The following is a 21,160-nucleotide window of genomic DNA, read 5'->3' as shown; positions in this document are numbered from 1 at the left end:
AGTTTTTTTTGGAGTTCACCCATCTATTTATATACTGTCTATTGCTACTTTCAACAATAGGAATTGCAGAGATGAGTAATCGTGGTAGAAACTGTATGGCCTCTAAAGCCTAAAATATTTACAGAAAAAGTTTGCTGACCTGTGATTTGGATGAAACAACTGAGGGCCGGAGGTATGACATGTCTGATGTAAAGTTCTGCAACTTTTGGAGTCAGAACCACACGTCAAAACTACATTTTCTAACTCAGTTCTAACACCTTTGGGTGTTGTTTTTCCTATATTTTTATCCCCTTGAAACAATAATTTCTACTTATGTAGTGCTTATTGTTTTACCTGCATCATTGTAAACATTTTACTTGTATTAAGTTATTTAATCATCAAAACAGCCCATAAGATAGGTACCATAATTATCCTCTAGACTTGGGGAACTGGAGGCACATATTAGTTAAGTAACTTTGCTGAATCCCCACACCAGCAAGAGCCAGAGTCAGGTGGGGGTTGGGGGGGAGGGGGTGACTCAGACAGCATGGCTCTTAAACACTGCACACTGTTCTGTCTCTTTCAGTGAGTGAAATGCAAAGCCCAGGAAAGAGAATTTGTTGAGTGACTTAATGTTTCTAGTCCCACTCATTCTTCTTTTGAGCAGTAAGACAAAAATGACATAAAGTGAATTGTTCTGCTATCGTAAGCCTGAAATGAACTCGGATTAAGAAAGTGGTCCCCAGTCATCTTTAAAGTGAAAGGCTGTGACTGGAAGTTCTCGGGGAGGCATTGCCTTGTTTTGTTTTTCAGCTTCCTTCTTTGCTTGGTGATCTTTCAGTGGATTACTCTGACAAGTGGGTTTGAAGAGGAGTGACAACGTCGCTGCAAGTAAGGACCACAGAGAGGCTTCTTGGGGAACATGGGAAATCTTACCTAAGACTTGACCGAGATCTGGAGCTGAGGAAGAGGCCACTCAAAAGAACAATCACATGAGACCAGCTCACGGCATACAACAAGTCTTGTGGGCCAATTGGAAGGATCTCATCATTTGAATGTATACAGCTTTACGGTGGTGTCTCTCATAATAAATCAGCTTTCCATTCATTAGATCCTTGTAGTTACTTAAGTATTTATTCACTCGTGTTTGTTTCAAACAGACGTATCAGTGTTTAATAGAACAGCAGGGTGAATAAGCAGCTTTGGGATTTTTGAGTCACTGAAGAATGTGACACATTAGGATTTTTTGTGGGGATAGAGTTGGAGGGATGAGTGGAAGAGAGGGAACTGAGAGCAGCAGAAAAAGAGAAGTTATATTTTTCCAAGGAGATTCTGCCCATGCCACGTGGCACTGTTGGGGGGCTGTGCCTTGGTTGTCCACCAGATGTTCAGATTGGGGTAAAGTGAACAGAAGTTGGTGAACTATGGCCTGAGGGCTGAATCCTGGCTGTTGGTCCATTTTTTTGCAAATAAGTTTTAATTGAAACACAGCCATGCTCATTTGTTTCCTGTTTTTGTAGAGTTAGAGCCCATCCTTTCAAATACACCTTGTCTGTGCTTCCTTCTGTGCTACAACGGCAGAGATGAGTAGTTCTGACAGAGATCGTAATAGCCCATGAAGTGTAAAGTCTGTATTATCTGGCCCTTTACAGAAAAAAATTGCTGACTGATGGTTGTAAGGGAAGACTAATTATTTAACCACCATGAAATATTTCTTTTTTGGAGACTATAGGCTGCATATGTCTTATAGCAGTGGAGACCTAACTTTAATGTGTTGGCAAAAATATGTTTTAAATGGTTCTCTAAACACTGCGCATAGAAATTCATATTTCTTGTTTCCATTTACAAAATGCCATGACCACCCCAGCTCTACTGAGTCACTGCCATGGCAAAGCCTGGCATTTTTAAAAGGCATAAATCCAATATTGAGGCCAGTTTGGGAACTAGCCTGGAACATACTAAGTCTTCCCAAAATGCTTATTGAATTAGTGAGGTCACATTAATTGTGGCAACAGTCTGTAACATGAACTGCTTGTGCATGTTCTAAACCATAATTCAGAAACAAGTCTAGAGTTTGTTATTTTGAAAAGCTCCTTTAATACTATTAAAAATTGCTTTCCACATTTATTGCTAAAAAGAAGGAAATAAAAATCATACATTGCTACTGAGTCATACTGTCAATCTGTTAATATTTTGATGTACACACACACACACACAATCCCTTCTGGATTGAATTAGTATAATTCTATTGAATTCTCAAAATACCATGTGGTTATTTTGGGTTATAGTTGTGGGAAGGGATTTCACTTGGGTTTCGGAATGGTTACTTTCTTGGAAGTGTTTAGATAAAGAGCCAAGAAATACATTGTTGTTCCTATGGGAACAGAAGAACTGGTGAATATTAATTATTATTTGAAAATCTTTAACTTACATGATAAGACTTGGACAGAACACATTTAGACTATTTAGATGCATTTTTGTTTGTTTGTTTGTTTGTTTCTTATTGCTACTAAATTATCCTTTCATGAAACCTTTTCCTTTGTAGCTCTTTACCAACTGGACATCCACTGCACCACTGCTGATGTCATCAGGATCAGGCTGTCACCATGGCAGCCCATGTACCTGGCAGTCCAGCATTACCTTAATGATGCTGGAAAAGTCTCTGGATAACAGTCTAGGCTGACTCTGTCAGGTACTTTTGACGATATCATAAATTGGATTTAATGTGTCACTCCCCTTCTTATCTCTGGAACATTCACCAAGGGCTTTGGTGATCACAGCGGAGGAAGAAGGTGCTACCGCATTCTGGGTTTTTCCATTTTGAAGGGACATTTTCACTGGAATCCAGACACGTCCAGTCACTGATGATGCTGGCAATGTCAGTGTCACCATCAGCTTTTCTGAAAGTAGAGCCGGGAGCTGATTTGGGAGCCAGTATAGATATGGTATCCATTCCTCCATTGGTGCACATAAGATGCACGACTTTGATTTCTTTGGGGTTTATGATAAAGATGGCTGGTGTCAGATGAACCTGGGCACTAGACTGTTGACGAAAGTTATACCTTTGTCTCCTCTAAGGCAAAAGCTGAGAGCCAGGCTTACTGTCAATGAAACAATTGCATTAGATCAGTCATACAGAGTACATCTTGGTATAGTGATAATAGTATAAACTGAAAATTAGAAAAACCTGGATCCTATCTGGGCCATTTATTCCATAATGATCATTTATCCTTGAGCCTGTTACTTAGATTGTCTGAGTCTCAGTTTGCTCATCTGTCCAATAGAGCTGACAATACAGACCATGATTATTCTATAGGATTATAGGGAAGATGAAGATGAGACAGTGGATGAGACTCTTTTGATAAATTATAATGTGTCTCGTAAGGTGACATTATTAACTTTAAAATAACATCATAACAGTAATAATAATTCCTGGAAGTAGTCGCAGTTAGAATTGCAAATAGGTTTATATGTGAATGCTCTAATCACCTGAATGTATGCAGATTATAGCTATATATATCATAATAAGTTAGCTCTTCATTCATTAGTTCAAGGAAACCTGCTAAGTCCTTTTACTTATTTATTTAACAACATTTTCAGCAGCTTTAAACTTAAAGAAAAACAAAAATGAGTGAAAAGCAGGAGTTCCCAAATATTTCTTACCCCCTGATTTTTCTTATTATTAACATTTTGCATTAGTGTGGTGCATTTGTTACAGTTGGGCCAATATCGATACCTTACTATTAACTAAATTCAATAGTTTACATTAAAGTTCACTCTTGGTGTCATACTCTCTGTGGGTTTTGATAAATGTATTATGACACGGATCGACCATTGCAGTATCATTTAGAATAGTTTCACTGCCCTACAATCCTCTGTGATCCACCTGGTCTTCCCTCTCTACTTCTCCCTCAATGCCTGGCAACTACTGATCTTTTACTGTCTCTCTAATTTTGCCTTTTCCAGAACGTTGTATAGTCAGAGTCATACCGTATATAGCCTCTCCAGATTGGCTTCTTTCACTTAATAATATACGCTTAAGTTAAAGTGTCCATTGTGGCTTGGGAGCTCATTTTTTTATTACTGAATAATATTACATTGTCGGGATGTACCACATTGCTTATCCATTCACCTCCTGAAGGACGTCTTGGTTGCCACCAAATTTTGGCAATTATGAATAAAGCTGCTATAAACTTCCATGTGCAGGTCTTTGTGTGGAAATGAGTTTGCAACTCCTTTGGATAAATACCAAGGAGCACAACTGCTGGAACATATGGTAAAAGTACGTTTAATCGTGTAAGAAACTGCCAAACTGTCTTCCAAAGTGTCTGTGCCATTTCGTATGCTCACTGTATATGGCGCTGTCGGTGTTTTGGATTTTGGCTATGCTAATAGGTGCGTGGTGGCATCTTATTGTGTGTGCATTTGCAATCACCTGGTGACATATGGTGTTCAGCATCTTTTCACGTGCTTCCTCGCTGTCTGTATATCTTTGTGAGACGTTTGTTAGATCTTTTGCCCATTTTAAGACTGGGCTGTATGTTTTCCTATTGTTGAGTTGTAAGAGTTTTTTCCACATTTTGGGTACCAGTCATTTATCTGGTACGTATCTTGCAAAGATTTTCTCCCAGTCTGTGACTTATCTTTCATTCTCTTAATACTTATTTATCTTTAATTATTTGACTTCACCATTACCATCTAACTGTTTTAAAGTACTGTTGACATTCGGGTTTCTAGCTTTTAAAAAGGCCAAACAGTCCCAACATTCTCTTCCTATTTGCCAATGACTCACTTTGCGGTCGGTTGCATTTGTAGATGGGATCAAGTCATCAAGCCCATCAGCGGCTCAACCTCAAACCTCACGTTCTTAACCGGGATCATCGCTGCTATCATCTGAGAGTCGGCCTGTGGCCCGTCCAAGTTGGCTGGGCCTCGCCAAGCTGACTGGAGCGGCCGACATTTTTGCTGACTGGAGTCATGCTATCTTTGCCAGTTTGCTGGAATAGACACAGACACCGATTGGGTCACGCTGAAGACATTCCTGTCTTGTGAAGCAAGTCTGTTTGTATTTTAGGTTTGCCAGGACTAATGAATTAAAACATTTGGACTCTCCGCAACTTGCTGTTTATCAATGCCTCTGACAGGAGGAGGGTTTTCTTTTGCTCTTGCTTTTTCTAGAAACATGACAACATCCTGGCTGTTGGAGAGGCAAGGAAAGGAGAGAGGGGCTGTAGCGGGAAGCGGAACAGGGAGGCCCCGTGGGACGCCGGGTCTGGGGGAGAGCAGGTAGGAGCAAGCTGCCCTGACAGCTGTCATTGCTCCTCAGATTGTCAGTGGCTGCTATGCAGCAGGTGCAGCCTGCTCTCTCTCTAAGTCTCTGCTCCACAAAGGCACCGACTGGCCAAGGCAGTGGCTGGCCCTGGATTACAGAAGTGCAGACACTCAACTAAGTGAGGTAAGGCAACAGGTGTGAAAACCCAAGTAAACGCTCAGAGCACCAGCAACTTAACCAAAGCTCTGGTGCAGCCGAGAGGAGGACTCGGTGGCCCATTTCCCCAGGCAGTGTGATGAAAAGGCAAGTTGGTTCAGGGGCTCTTGTGGTCGACACCGTGTGGAACTCGAAGTCCACCCAGCGTCCCCTCTGCCATCCCTTTCGGAGGCAGACAGATGCTCTAAGTTGCGCGGAAGGGAGGGGCTCTAATTAGCTGTGTTTATCAGTTTCATTTCCCGTTGCTGTAAACTGCACCAGAGATCTATTCACAAAATCTTGGAGGCAGATTTCTACCTCTTGAGCTTTATTTCTTGGTGCAGCAAAATCTTAGCCAGAAGAGGAGTGCAGCTTTTCATCCTCAGATGTTATGATAAAATGGTTTGATGGTTGTCCGGTGTGTAACAAGAAGACTTTTTCTTTTAGCTACAACTTGAAGGGGATTTTTATTGTTTGTTTTGTTACATTTGAGACAGTCTGTTCTATTCCTCAGGAACAGGTGGTTAACGAGACGCTTGATTCTAAGCAGATAAGACTACACAGAAATGTATGTCAGGGCAAAGATAAAACAAATCCTGAGTCAAGTAATAGCAATTTTATATTACCCCCCCCTTTTTTTTTAATTTGAATGTTTCATGTTACCACTCTTTTCTAACTTAGAATGACATGACTTGGAATGCTTTAGGGTTTCTTGTTATTTGTAGTGTTAAATGAATGAACCAAATATGATTGTAACTGGGTGATAAACAGTTGCTGTTTTCCCCGCCCTAAAGCTTTACTAGATGTTTAATGTAAGCCTGTTCCCTTTCTATATACTAAGTAAGAGGATTCCATATGTGTGTATTTCTAAAAATACATGTATGTATATATACATTCGCTTTGGCTCTATAAATAATTGTAAAAACAAAATTCAGTGTTCTAGACACTATTTTTAGATAGAGAAAAGTTATGGGAAAGATTCAGGAACCTTGCTGTGAGAAAATGCCCTGCTCACGCAGTTCCCAGAATCTTTCTAAGGATGGCTAAAGAGATGATTTATATTTTTCCATTTTTAGAGACATTTTCCTTAAAATATCATTTAGAGTTTTTGGTTTACTGTCTATATGAAAAGGAAAGTAGAGAGTTAAGAGGACACATGACTCAAAATAGAAAAGTTAAATATATGTATTTAAATATCAAATATATGTATTTATAATAATATCTTTTCCTAGTCCCAGTGATCAAAAATTATCATGTATCTTGATGAAAATATATTTGGGCTAAATTCTCTTATTATAACATAGAAATATTCATGTGTTTTTGCCCACCCTAACTCATCTTATCTGTAGAATAATTTTCCATTCATTCTACCTTAGTTTATTAACTAAATGATAATATAATAGGTGAGGTAGAACATTAATAGAATGTTTTTAGTTTTGTATTTTGCTTGCATCATGCAATGGTTTTAATGATCAGCCTGAGAAATGTTGATAGATTTACAGGTAGTTAATCAGATATTTATAATCTTCATAATATAACTGTGGGATATTTTTAAATTGTCTTTTATATTCTTCAAATGATTCCATAATACTCATTTTTACCACTCTCAGATCAATAATTCACATCCAATTTAGACTTCTGAGCATGAAAAGTTAGTTTAATCTGGAGATGTCTGATGCCCTATTAAGATTTCTTTATTTCCTTAAATTTAAAATACAAGACCTTGAAGGGTCAGGATTAGACTAGTCATGTGAAGGGGCACTAAAAAAGTTAGATGGGTGGAGATTTTGCTTCATCTTGCATATTATATTCTAGTTGTATATTTCCAAAGCAATTTTTTTTATACACCAGAGAAAGGATTTTAAATGGAAATCCTTTCCATGTAAAGTGAATACATTCGAGGTAGGGAAAGTAGGCTAGAAACTAGGAGTATCTTTAAAATAAGAAAGCGGTGCTTAATGACTTTCCCCTCTTAATTTTCAAGGGCCTCTGAGTATTTGAGGGATGACATTGAGTAAAGTGACAATGGTTCTCTCTTGTCCTAACAGCTGGAAGACCCAGGGGAAGGCCGAGGCTCAGGTGCCCACATGATCAGCACCACCAGGGTACCTGCGGATAAGCCAGTACGCATCGCCTTCAGCCTTGATAATGCCTCAGGTATACTCTGCTCACAGAGAAAGGGCTGCCTTCCTGCCTGCTGCCTTTTTAACATTATCCTTTCCAGTTCCACAAAGGGCATTTTAAAATGCACGCCTGGCGTGACCTAGTGATGGGGAGTGTGGTTTTCATCGTGCCTTGTTCGAGGGTGGCTTCTCAAAATGCCTCTGATGATGCTTCCCCCATCTCCCATTTTTTGGTTGCTTAAGACATTTCTTCTTTTTTTTTTTCTTTCCCCATTTTATCTTTCTTTTATTATAAAATTCATGGGGCTATACCAATTTCAAATGATAGCAAAGTACGTCATTGTTAAAATTTCATGAGGGGACATTTATTAAGAGCTGGCATTTGGTTGGGGGATGTAAAAATATCACTGTCCTGGTTCCAGCAGCATTTCCTGAAACCTAAGTCCCTAACGCTGGTTTCTCACTGGTGTTCCCACACTTCCGACTAAATCAACAGACTTCAGCCAGAGGGATGAATGGGACAGGTGAGGCAGACCTTCTCGAAATAGTAAGGTCTGAGGCGAGGCTGCCATACTTAGGTCATGGCTCCCCTCAATGACCTCTTAACACACATATCGAATTGCACTACTTTTGTTAGGGGACCTCAGGTGGTGTGGGTCACAGCGGTGAGAAAGAGAACTCTTCCACTGGTGTTGGCCATTGCCCTCAGTCTAATGTCATTTGTTAATATCACATAATCGCACGCTCAAACAACATTAACATTTAAACCTTGGGTCTTTTGAGGACTGACCTTTTTCTGTTATCTATCTATCTACCTATCTATCTATCTGTCTATCATCTATCTTTCTTCCTACAATGTCCATGTCGAGGTATTGCTTTGAAAAGTAACGATTGAAAAAGGACAGGTTTATCCTCATATAATGCAAAGCAAGGATCTGGGTTCTGTGAAGTCTGACTTTACATAGGCAGTTTGGGCTTTCTTATACCAAGTGATTATGATGGTGACACATCCACCCATTTTCCTGGACTGTGCAGCCCGCAGTGGAGGATTGTTCTAGAGCAGGAAGAGGTGAAGCCTCGACAATTCATCATCTGTTTTTCCCACGCTCTCCCTGTGGCCTGCCCTAGTCCTATATCTCCTCTCATTACCACATATGTGTCCCTATATGTGTCCTTTGAAAGACAGTAGTGAAGGAAAATCCTCCCAATAGGCAAACCAACCCATCCCAACAAAGAATGACAGCTAGCATTAATTGTGTTTGTCTTTTGTGTTAGGCATCATCACATGTGATTTCTAATCTTTAAAATAACCCTACAATGTAGGCATAAATATTCCCAATTTGCAAAGACAGAGATTGAGGACCAGAGACCACACTTTTAGTGAGTAATGGAGTTATGATTTAAACTCAGTTCCCTAAATTTGACCGTCTGAATTCTCTGCATTATCCCATGCTGCTTCTCTAAGGAGTAAAAGAAAACTGTATGTGTAGTGAGGGTACATGAGAGCTCTGCACTTTATGCTCAATTTATCTGTAAAACTGCTCTAAAAAAATAAAGTCTATCAATTAAAAATGAACAAACCAAAAAGGAAAACCTGCTTTTTATTTGTATGCATGTTGTAAATGAAAGATTTTGAGGAATAGTCAGTGTTTGAGTAGCTAGCTCTCAAAACAGACACATGTAAACCCAAACCCAGAGAGGAAGAAGATGTATAATTTTCTCTCTTGTGTTTATGTCATATATAAGTAGCACAAGTCCTGTTACAATCAACAGCCTTACGAAGAAAATTTCAATGTATCAAGCTTGTTTATTCCAAGCAGTATTATTATATCATAATTTAGGACAAGACAAGTAAAGATATTGTTCCCTCATCTTCATTTTAACAATTTAATTTACGTACAGAAGAGAGCCATGCAGAAGTGAATCTTGATCTTGGGGTTGCATGGATGGACTCCTCCTTGAATGACATGTACAACTTGTAATTAATTTGCCACCATCTTTTAAACTCTTTTGGCCCCTGACTGGGAGCTCTCGAATGTGTTTTATCAATCGCTTTAGATTGATTTGTTCTAGTGTCTCTCAAATATCACAAAAAAGCCCACTTTTGAATTTTTTTTATAGGATAGCTTCAAATAGGAGTGGTCATTTATTTCAAGAATTCCCACCCTATACTTCCACCAAAAAAATGAATATGAAGCCTTATGAAGAACCTACCAAAATTAATTTTTTTCTTAGGATCAGTGTGTCATTATATCTCTAGAAAGGTCACCCAACATGGTAGAGAATGCAAGGCAGGAGTTGAGGTTCTGTGTTTCTCAACCTTTCTTAAAATAATCATTTGAGAGCTCTTATCAAAAGTACATGTTCCGAGGCCATACTCCTGTATGTTCTGATGCAGTGGGCCAAGAAGTCCGTCTTTTTTTTTTTTTCATGCACAGGAGGTTGCAAGTGCACAGAAAGATGCTTTGCACATATTTGGCGACACTCCCTCTGAATTCTTGAATAAGGAACGTGTGTGGTGTCCTACTGAGTAACACTTGCCATCGTGCACACTGTGCATGCCTTTTGAATTCCAGTGCATGTGGCATGCAGACCACACATTTAGGGAAAAAACAAAGGGAAACATCCTAGACTTTTATAGTAAGTGGGATGACTAAGGTAGATTTTTAAGGAGTAATTCTGTATTGTTGAATTTATTGCTGAAGAATTAAGCAGAGTCCATGAGAAAAGGAGACATAGTTGCCTATGAATGTTGACTTGTTCATTTTTTATGAGCCCAATATAGCGCTTATCCTCCAGTTATGTTAGGACTATTTTTTTTCTTCTTTTTTTTTTTTCTCATATTCGTCTCAGATGATTTGGTATAGAGGTTAAGGACATTAGGCTTTGGAGTCAGCAAGGCATGGTTTTTAGACTCATTCCCATCACTATTTGTATGATCTTGGGTAAGTCACTCAACTTTGCTGAACTTCAGTTTCCCATACAATGTGTATGGTAATTTAGAGAGTTGTCATAAGAATCAAATAACACTATAGGTAAAGCATTTAGCATAGTGCTTGACACAAATCAAGTAGTCAGCTGGTCCCTGTGTTTACGATGATTGATTCTGGAGTATTATAGAAAGTATAAACCACAAGGCAGTTTTGAGTCCTGTTTACATCTCACACTTCTACTTCAACTCAAGGTAATGTAGGGACTAGGTATCCAGTTGGTAGATTGTGTTACCCAGAGCAGATGGGGACAGCTTCTCGGAAGACGCGATTGTCAACTTGGCCTTGCAGGTGGGTAGGGTATTGGCAGGCAGTGTAGAAAGATGCCATTTCTGGATACCAGGTACAAAAAAAGGGAGCTATTCATCTTTTAATAATTCTTCCTTTTCCTTCTAAACATAAGAGCTTGGAAGAGCACGATATATTTCAGAAATGCTAAAACTCTTGTGAACTGGAGCAGAGGTCTGAAATGTGGAAAAGTAGCATGCCATTCACCGAGCTCTGCTCTGAGCCAGGCATTCGTGCTGCCGTCTATGGAGCATATGTTTCGATGGCAGTAGACTAGAGTTACCAAGCCAATCTTAAAAGTTCAGCAAAAGAGTTTGGATTTGATCAGAAGCAACAGAATGTCAACAGTTCTTGAGCAAGGGAGCAATGCGATGAAAATGGTAAATGTTTGATTGGCGGAACAGTCTGGATGTGGAGAGAAAATGGAAGAGGCTTTTTATAATGGTACAGAGACAAAGTGATGAGAGCCTGGATTAAATTGTGGAACAAGATGACCAAATTCACAGTACATTTTGAAGGAAGGGTTGAAAGGACTTGATGACAGATTGGCCCTGGTACATGTGAAGTTGATCATTGTTTATTGATAGCAGAGTGAGGTGCAAGACTCCAAATAGACGATGAATCTCCAGGGGCTTAAATAAAGGAAGGAAGTTTTTTTTGGGGTGGGGGGGAATCCCTTTAAAAGACAATCACCATTTTTAGCCTATCATCAGAACTCTTCATTAAGCAACACATAGCTAACCATAATTCCTGGAAGCGGCAATACCTGTCTTTAATAAGCTAATGATATGATTGGCATTACTTCCAAATCGGTAATCCTAAAGAGTTAACTTTCTAAGTGCAGAACTGCATGGAGTTAGTTTTCTCAACAGAAATGTGTGCAAGGAAAATATGAATCCCACCTCTTGGGTTATTATAGAATCACTGGCCTTTCTCCAGTTAGAGAGAATTTAGAGTTGGACTGATATGAAGATTTGATGTTAATTACTTGAGAATTTTCTTTATCTTCAGCAGAGCTAAAATCTGGCACACTCTCATATAAATTTAATCCTTGCCCTTGGGGTTTTTTGTTTTGTTTTGTTTTGCTTTTAGATTTTTAGTTTTTATTTAGAAAGAGTCATGGATACTGGTATCAGCTTAAGCTGGTAGCTTTCAACATTTTGTTTTTAAAAAGTACTTTCAAGCTATCAGAATTTTTCATAGCTAGGCATGAATTAATCATATGACATTTAGTTTACAAAAAAAAATTCCAGGGCATATTCTGTTGGTGTCTCTTTTAAATAATACTATTTTTCTCCTCACAGATCAGGATACTTTTGTGTGGCAGCAAGAACTATGTGAAGTAGCTGGAATAACTACCCTTGAATCTAAATTCATTGGACATTGTGTGAATGTCTTTTTGTGTGTACACATGCAAAACTGGCTCTCAGCAAAATTGTGATGCAGGTGAAATGTCTCCTGTCATTGCCCCCTTCCTTTAACATTTTCTACCTTTCGTGTCTTCTGGTGTTACTTCTCTCTCCCTCCTCAGCGCCCCCAAAGTTTCCGGTACTCTCTTCTCTCCATGCTCTCAATCCTTGTTCTCTGGAAAGACTGGAAAGCCTCATTTACACTAAGCAATAAATGAATATGAGGTTTACCTTATTACTTCTCTTAAGGGGTTTGTTTTTGTTTCCATGTTTTTTTGTTGTCGTTGTTTTGTTTTGCTGTCGTTTTGCATATCCATAAGGAAATCAGTAGGAAGTCGAGGGATAAAGTTCCTAGTGGAATTTTACTAGCCAATTTGGTAAAGATGGCATTTGGGGAAGTGGGGGCGGGAGTCTTTTGAACTCTCTCAAGTCGCATTCTGTCTCAACTCTGACACTACCTTTAAAGCTGCCTCAGTATGCAGTGACAACAAACTCCTCATGTTAGGTACATGTTAGGTACTTTTAGGTACTGGTTGAGGTAACATGGTGATTATTATTAATTATTAAGAGTTGACAATCTTCTAGGTATCACCAAATCTCTACCTGTATCTGTATCTATATTTATATTCATATTCATATCTATACTTTTAATTTTATGGGCCTTGAAAACCTAATGTGTATTAAAGAATTCACATCTCTAATGCTTAATAAGCAGGAAACAAAGTTTTAAAAAGCTTTTGATGTGTTTCAAAATGATATGATGCTCTAACAAGAACCTAGGTATCCAGACATTTTAAAAAGGTTGTTTAATGTATTATTAACATGGGTTAGCAGGCTTATATTACGTATTTTATTTCTATAAATAAAATATTAATCTTCATTTATATTTAAATGAAAGTGCTCTAAGGCCTTTCATGCATGAGTTAAATTTTTTTGGACACTATTCCCTATAGAAAATGTTCGCTTTGACAGAGAAGTAAAAGGGAAACCTTAAATTCAGATTTAAATGGAAAGAGTAAACCCGTAGGACCTGAGGTTATGGCTGCACCAGGGGAATCTCCCTTAACTGGCATCTAAGTAATTAGACCTGTCTATTCTCCTTGTATTATTCAGACGATGATGAATAATACTCTCAGCTCCCACCAGTACACACATACTCACATATGCGCACACGCGCACATGTGCCTTGCTCCCCAGTCACTCTTTTGGTCAGATTTAAGGTGAGAAGAAATGGAAACTAAACTTGATTATATCAAGCATTCATTATTCTTACTGATTATTTCCTAGATGCCAAGTTTTGAGCTAAATGATTAACCTCTACATTTCATTACTAATAAGATTCTGAGACAGAGAATATGACGTCTATTTTGTAGAGGAGAAAATTTGAGTCTCAAAGAGGTTATGTTGATTGTCCACATTCACCAAAATTAAAAAAGTGGCTCAGCTGAGCTTCCAACCCAGGCCAGCACTATAGAATGTGGATCCAGCCCACTGTGTCCTTATCGGTTAGGAGCCAAATGGTTCCTAGAGAAGCCTCCTCACTTTAGCCAGTTCTCTAACTCACTTGGCCTTGTAAATGTCACTTTGTCCCTGGGCCCTGAAGGATGATCTCCAGGACACCAGCACTCAGGGGTCTTAACTGCAGTCAGGACCAGCTACCTAATTTGTGGAGGGACAGTGAAAAAAAATTATGCAGCTTCTTGTTCAAAAATTAAGAATTTCAAGATACTATTAAACCAAGTGTGGGGCTTGCCTGGTCCAAGGGCTCCCTTCAACTGCGCAGGCGCATGCCCGCAAAGCTGGCCCCAGCTGCTGGAAGTGTAGTCAGGTTGAGTGGATTCTGAGCATGATTGCCTCTCAAGTTGCTGGTTGGGAGTGAGTTGGAGCTTGTCTTCTGAGTGTGGCTTCTCCCACTCCTGGTGGCTTCTCTATGGATTTACAATTTCCTAGGCAATTATGTCTTGGACGGAGAGCCCATAAGAGGAGGAATAAGTGACTCCAGAGTCCATTCAGGAGATCGTCTAGGACAGGGGTTCTCACAGGCTGGTTCGCAGGTCTGGTTTGGCTTTGAAGAAGCGTTCACCTCTCTGCTGTAAAAAGAAACAAGGACGCAGCTGTGAGGTGTTTTCGTGTGTTTGTTTTTGGCTCTAAAGCTAAATTTATCCAATATAATGACCACTTCTGTTCTAAGATTGTTTGTCTTATGATTTCTGTGTTAACATGTTCTCTCTCTCATAAAGAGAGTCTAATGATACATGGTAGTTGTTTTCGAATCCTCTTTACTAGCTACATAAAAAGTTAGACACTCAAAGGCATGCTTCCCAATGTTCCGTGAAATTTTTAATTTTTGAATTCGTAAGAAATGGTGGGAAGACAATGTAAGGAAATCTGGAACAGAATAACCACAAAAACAACCCAACAGCTGCTCAGTAGATGCTGAGATGAGCCCATCATAAAATGTACTATGGTATGTCATAATGGTCGGGATACCAATAAGAAAGTTCTATTTTAAGTACCATTGACTTAGTCACATCATGTTTGCGGAACAGGCAGTGAACATCTGCTTATTAAAAAATTCCTCTTTAATTCTCTCCTTTATACTTCATCTTTAAAAAAATTTCTTAGGATGTGTTTTGCTTGCTGTGCCATTTTGAAAAGGAAGCCTATGAATTATTTCCTTAATACCTTAAAAACTATGATAAAGTGATTTGCCAATTTAGCATAGGTCTTCTGTCACCGCCTTGCATATAATAGGCATTCAATAACTATTTGATGAATAAATATATTTTAATAAAAATGTACTTGCATTCTGATTTTGTCATGTTATAGACATATCTGGCAAGTACTCTTCTTTTTTTTTTTGTTTAAAAAGGCAAATTTGCCAGGGATGTATCTTGTATAGCTACTGTACAATCTACTTTGTGCTTCTGGAATTGTCAAAACAAACTTAACTGCTCTTAGGAACTCTGATCCAATATCACTGTCAAAATGTTTTACAACGATTCAGCCAAATGTTTGTAGAACAGCTGTGCTCCTCGTCTGCCTGACTCATTTTCCTTCTTTTCTTTTGGCCCAATCCTGTGATTCATCATTCTGCTTTTAGAATATTTGCCTATTTTTAAAACCAGTCAAAGAAGGCAGCCACTGTTTAAAAGTAAACACACCACACATCAACTTGGGGCAGCTTGGTAAGCAGCTTCGCAAGTGCTGAAATTTTTGGCTGGCAGGGATGCCAGCTAAACCAGATGGCATCAAGCAATGAAATACAGGACTGAGGTTAAGACTCAATAGTTTCCTTACATCTGTCTTTGGTTTTCTTGCTTCCGCTATTTCCTGCTTGGATTAATCCAACTTGATTCATTTTTTTAACACAGGAGTCTTACTTTTATTTTGATTGTCATTCTAAAATATCCTTTATGTATTTCCATGTTAATCAATCAGGCTCTTCTAGCAACTCAAGGAATTCAATTTTAAGCCATTCTTGTCTGCAGAATTATCAGCATGGTCACAGATATGCGCCTCTAAATATGACGTGACTATAAGTAATGACGTAGATTTCTATAATGGGCTTCATTAATTCTGGTTCATACCTGGTATTTGCTATTTACTTTACTATAATAAAGCAAATGAACATATATATTTCTTTTCTATAATTAAGCAGGAAGGAGTGTGACTTCACAGGGGCAAGGTGGATTAAGTCCCAGGAAGCCTTGAGTTCCAGTCCTGGCTATTTTATTAGAATTCTAGAATGCACTATCTGCTCTGGTACTTTACAGAAGTGATTTCTCCTTCTAGCGAGTGCCTGTTCATCTATGTTTATTAGGGTTGGGACTCCAATGTATAATATGTTCCCATTTACCCATGCCAAATTGCTCTGGCCTTGAACTCAATGAGCTAAAATAATCATGATGGATTATTGATATTTTATTGAAATACATTTAAATGTGCCTTTGACCCAAATTAGTTTTACAAACTATAGTTTTGATAATGAAGGCTACCTCTAAAGGGTCAGTGGCAATAAGTGAGTATTTCTGTCTTTTGTCTAATTCTTTGCAGATGATGAGGGATGGATTTAAAAAGCCACGGTATTTGGCAGAAGTTGTCACCTCTAATCTGAGTAGGATAAGAGCATTCAAAGGGCCTGGGGATTGGATCTTGTTTCCTCTAAGACAGTCCTACAGCTTGCAGCAAGGGTCTTGGGAAGATTGCCCATTTCTTCGTGCTCCGTGAAGCTAATTTAGCATCAGTGAACTCATGGGCTTCCATACCCAGTCTGGCGCAGTTAGAAGAACAAATAGATTCAGATTTGGTGATGCATTGTCTTAAGCTACTTTTAAATGGGAGTATTATTATACTACTCTTGACTAAAATATACCAGTGGCTGTAAGTGACCTGCCTTGAGTGTTTAGCTAAGGTTAATACTGTCCTTGTTTGAGTATCTCCTTGGTGATTATCTTTGGTGCCATTCACAGACATGTAATCCTTAGAAGCCAGAAGCTCTTGAGTGCTGTGCTTCATTCTGGACTATACTCCAAGGGACGAGGGAGAAGATACTTGCTTCTCCATTGCATATGGCCCATATCACTTCCTCTAGTTCAAAGAGAACATTAACAGTTTTTATGAATAACTTTGATGATGGTAGTGAGAACAAAAAAACTATTATCTTTCTTTTCTTTATTATAATTTAGAAAAGTTTGGATTTTTAATTATTCTTTTGCCCTGTATTTTGTCTTATTCTCGTAGTCTCATGTCTTGGGGTAGGTATTTTCAACAAGGAAGGGATGGGAGATGAATGGCCAATGGACTTGCAGAGCCAGCATCTGCCTGGAGATCCAGAGGTTCTGAGCTCTCATGCCAGGGCTGGGTCAGCATATGTTCTTGAAGACATTGAAGACATTCAGGAGTAGTAACTTGGGTATTTCGGCTGAACCTCTCTCAGGTCTCCTCTGATGCTTCTGAGAACTATATCTTGTGACCCAACAACACCTGCCTAGTGCCAGTCAGTCAGTTTAAGGTAACAGAAGACAGAGTTACCCATCTCTCTCAGCTCAGGCTCTCCCACATCAATGCAGCGGGCTGGGCCTCAGGTTGGGGTTCTGCCTGCTGTGTTAGGAAGAAACACCTTGATCGAGTTGCTTGCTGCCTGGTACCTACTGTTATCAGAATGAGGCTCTGGTTAACTGCCGGTTAGTGGTGGTTTGTGGTAAGAGCAGAGAGAAAACCATCAAAGCTTGCCACCCTGGGAGCCATTCAGAGAAGAACTAACACTTCTATTTTTCACTAATATGTTTTTCTGTCCAACTCAGATTGTTCTGGTTACCTCATTAGCACCTTGTTAGGGCACTTTTCTGTGTATCTTTTTTTTTTCTTTTTTCTTTTTGCTAAAGTAGTATTGAAAGACAAACAGTACCTCTTAATTGGAGAACTGCCAGAGAACATTTCAGGATTCTGATATTTGTTTGCAAAATTTTGGTCAGGCTGACTAAGCAATCCATGCTTCTGTTTGTACTGAAAATGAGCAAAATTGTCTTCCGCATTCTATCTGTCCCCAACTAATGTGATGAAAATAACTGAAGCAGATACTGATGATTTAACTCTGCGAGTTAAAGATGGTTTAACAGCAGGACAACTCTTGTGACAGAAAGGGCTCCGTAGTGAAGGATTATTTTATTTTTATGTTTTAGATGATACACCTCCTGAAGACTCCAGCCCTCTGGTCTTTCCAGAATTAGACCAGCAGCTACAGGTAAGGATTTTTCTAGTCTCTCTTCTTTCCTTCTTAGTTTCATAGAATCCAGTTAACCGAGGAGTAGCCTAACCATCCGGACTTAGAGACAGTGGGGAGCTTCTACGCCATCGAGGGCTACATTTCTAGAGCTCCGAAGTCAGGCTGAAAACCTCGCGCAGTGTCCCTGTCTAGTTTTCTGGCGACAGCGCCAGAATGCCAAGAACTTAACGCGTAAACCTGCTCCACTCAGATGGAGTTCCGGAGCCTGGGAGCAGGGTTGGTCCCCGCCTTTCCTTTGCTGTGGAAGTTTCCAGGCAGTGCACTTTGGGATGCTTGGGGCTAAGATTTAGTAACAAACTGTGCTGAGGATATTTGTCACATGTGGCAAGATTTCAGAATAATCTTCCTTTCTCTACTCCACTCCTAACCCTGTCCCCAGTTCTCTGACAGCTTTTACTAGAATGTAGAGATTTTATGTTAAATATTCTGAATATTGTCTGGTTTCACCCATGCGAAAAACATTTCGTGTACATAGTTTATGGATGATCTATCTAGGATATTCCATGTTAATACATTGAAATTATTTGAAAGGAGCTAATTTATGACATTTTAATTTTCTTTAGATGATAGATGGTGATTCTAGGCAAAGACGGCTTGAGGAAGAGGTTCTGCCTAAAATACCTGGATTTTGGCATTGGGTCAGACGTTCACTTAAATACTTCACTTTGCAGGCACGTTTGGACAAGTCTGATATGGGTCTTGAATCCTGAGTACAGACATTTGCTTAGTCATCATTTTTCCCCTCTAAATATTGTTTTCGAAAGCCTTTAGGAGGGGTCTGCAACCTCAGTTCTCAACTGGCCCCGATGTTCTCTGTTATCTCATGCCCAGTAGCTTTTCACATCTATGGGTGTGCCTGGTCTCCTGAAATTGTTTGAGTTTTGGACCACTGGTCCCAAACAGCCCTCAACAGAGATGGAAAGAACCAAGATCGTGTCCCTTTTTGTTGGCTCCGGTTCTCATCTCAGTGCCCAGTACACTGAGCTGAAAACCTGGAGCCTGATGCTCCACAGCTGAGGTGGCCTCTAAACATCAACGCAACAAAACTCAGGTGTGGAACCTCTTGGAGTAGCCCTCATTCTCACCTATGCTGCAGTCTCGGGCATTGTCACAGCCCTCCGATAGAAAGCCTACTCGACAGAGCAATATCACTTATTCTGAGATTATGGAAGACAGTCTAGGAGGTAGGAAGTTTGTACTGATCACCACACAGCTGTCAAAAGACAGCTCTGTTCTCCTCTAATTTCCTCTGCAGCTGCCAGCCATTTTAGCTCTCTCTTCTCCTACATCCCATGCAGGATTTTCAACCCATTTCCCCCATTTCTTGTTATCTAACCATATCCTCCCAATATCTCTTCTTGTCACCATGGAGAACTCAGCTCTCTGTCTGCTTTTCTGCCCAGCATGTTTACATGACACATGATGCTCCTTGCTTAGGTTCTGTCTTCAGAGAAGGGCTGTGTGTGTGCGCTGCTGGTGGTGCAGTTGGGACTGTAAAATAATAACTAAACATTTTTCCTTGTCATGGTTTTTTTCTCTCCTTTATTTTACTGTCACATCAAAGCTATTTTGTTACCAGGGAAGTTAGATGAAAATAAAGAATAAACTTGTTTTGAAAATCAAACAATAAGAACACATTCAGATTCTTGTCCTTCCTTCAAACTGTGGACTGTTAATTGGACTTTTTTGTATTGGTCAAAAATTTTTTTCCCTTGGGAACATTAATGGTCTTCCCTGGCATGTGGATCATGCCCCGGCAATTATCCAGATAATTTTTTTCTGCCAAAGTATTGGAAGATCCATTTGAATTTTATAACTTTAATTCCACTTGACATATGTTAGAAATTAAGTTTTTTAAATTATTTTAATCCAGCGAGACCATTTTATCTTTATCGATCTTTAATGAGTTAGGCAGTTGATTGAGAGGCTGCTTTCTGGCTCATGGGTTTTGATCCTTCCCCACCCTTAAAATATGATATTGCTTTTCCTCTTCATGAACAGAGAACATTCCTAGTATTGCAGCTCAAAGCATTTAAATAACTGCTTCTTTATTGGGTGAAGGATAGGATCGAGTTTGTTATAAACACTTACCAGTTGTCAAGCCATTTGGTTAGGGTTGCCTCTGCCTAGGGCTGTTGCCTGTTACCTGTATTCTACACTCCAGGACACGAGTAACTAAAAAACAAGATGATGTGGTTTGAGAGGGGGAAGCTAACACAGAAAACTACACCTAAAAGCAAATTCTTGTTTCTATGCTCAGCATAAACATATAAACTTGAGTCATTCTGCAGCAGGAACTCTGTACTGAAAGCAATGAAAATGCTTTATATACAAAAAGAAGAATCAGCCTCGCAGAAGGCCATCTTTATAGTCAGGCTCATGCGCTTCCATCTCATAGTAATAGCTCTTGAAATTTTACCAACCATCGTAATCCTCTATGGAAGAATAAAAGTTAAATTACAAAGGCACGTGAAGTGCCTCGTGGTTGTCACTATTTGCTTGAGGAAGAACTGACTCTTGATTATCTCTAGTGGAGACTTAAAAACTTGCCTAATGAAAAATAAATGATGCCAGGTGATAATTGCCGGCCCTACTCACTGTATACTCTTAGATTTAAATCCCACCCACACACACGAATACTCCTAGGCGAGGGGGATTTCCCCACAAACGATTTCATCTGATCCTTGCTCTAATTGCGTAAGCCTAACCAGCACGTCTCTACTTCAGAGATGAGAAACATGAAGTCAAATCTTGGCCTAAATAAATTTGCTAATTCAGATTAAGTCTCTTATTCTGAATCTAGGTATCTTTCTTTCCCTTACACTTTTTGTGGAACCTATGCTTAAATCACTTTAATAGGTGGAGATTTTTTTGTTTCTGGTTTTCAAGGTTTGCCATAATGTGGTTATAGAAGAACCTCGTAAAATCAGTTCTGACTTTCTGATATCCATTACACATTCTGTTGTCGTTTATGAAATACAGCTATAAAATATCTATTTAGTAGATACTCTAGCACCAATTTGACCCCCAAGATTTTTTCGTTGCTTTGCCAAGAATGCGGACATGTTTGAGCATGTAATTCATGGTGCTTCTATTTTCACGGAAGCCAAAAAAAG

General features: G+C 39.3%; 1 protein-coding gene across 2 annotated transcripts in view; it reads left to right on the top strand.

The window, feature by feature from the left end:
* Nucleotides 1-5,284: 5,284 nt before the first annotated feature.
* Nucleotides 5,285-21,160, top strand: part of MAP3K7CL (MAP3K7 C-terminal like) — a 32,509-nt gene continuing 16,633 nt past the window's right edge. Inside the window, exons 1-3 of one of the 2 annotated variants that reach the window (XM_011358195.2) lie at nt 5,285-5,434; nt 7,495-7,603; nt 17,941-18,002. In XM_011358195.2, coding sequence (XP_011356497.1) covers nt 7,534-7,603; nt 17,941-18,002 — 132 coding nt within the window. In that variant the 5' untranslated portion in view covers nt 5,285-5,434; nt 7,495-7,533. Of the gene's footprint in view, nt 5,435-5,458; nt 5,555-7,494; nt 7,604-17,940; nt 18,003-21,160 lie in introns of those variants that run through there. The other variant, XM_011358196.2, reaches the window with a different exon arrangement.

This window comes from Pteropus vampyrus, unplaced genomic scaffold (assembly GCF_000151845.1).
Source record: "Pteropus vampyrus isolate Shadow unplaced genomic scaffold, Pvam_2.0 Scaffold38, whole genome shotgun sequence".
In the NCBI taxonomy this organism is placed as follows: domain Eukaryota; kingdom Metazoa; phylum Chordata; class Mammalia; order Chiroptera; family Pteropodidae; genus Pteropus; species Pteropus vampyrus.
Note: the sequence above shows the minus strand (reverse complement) of the source record. Positions and strands in the feature narration are given on the sequence as shown.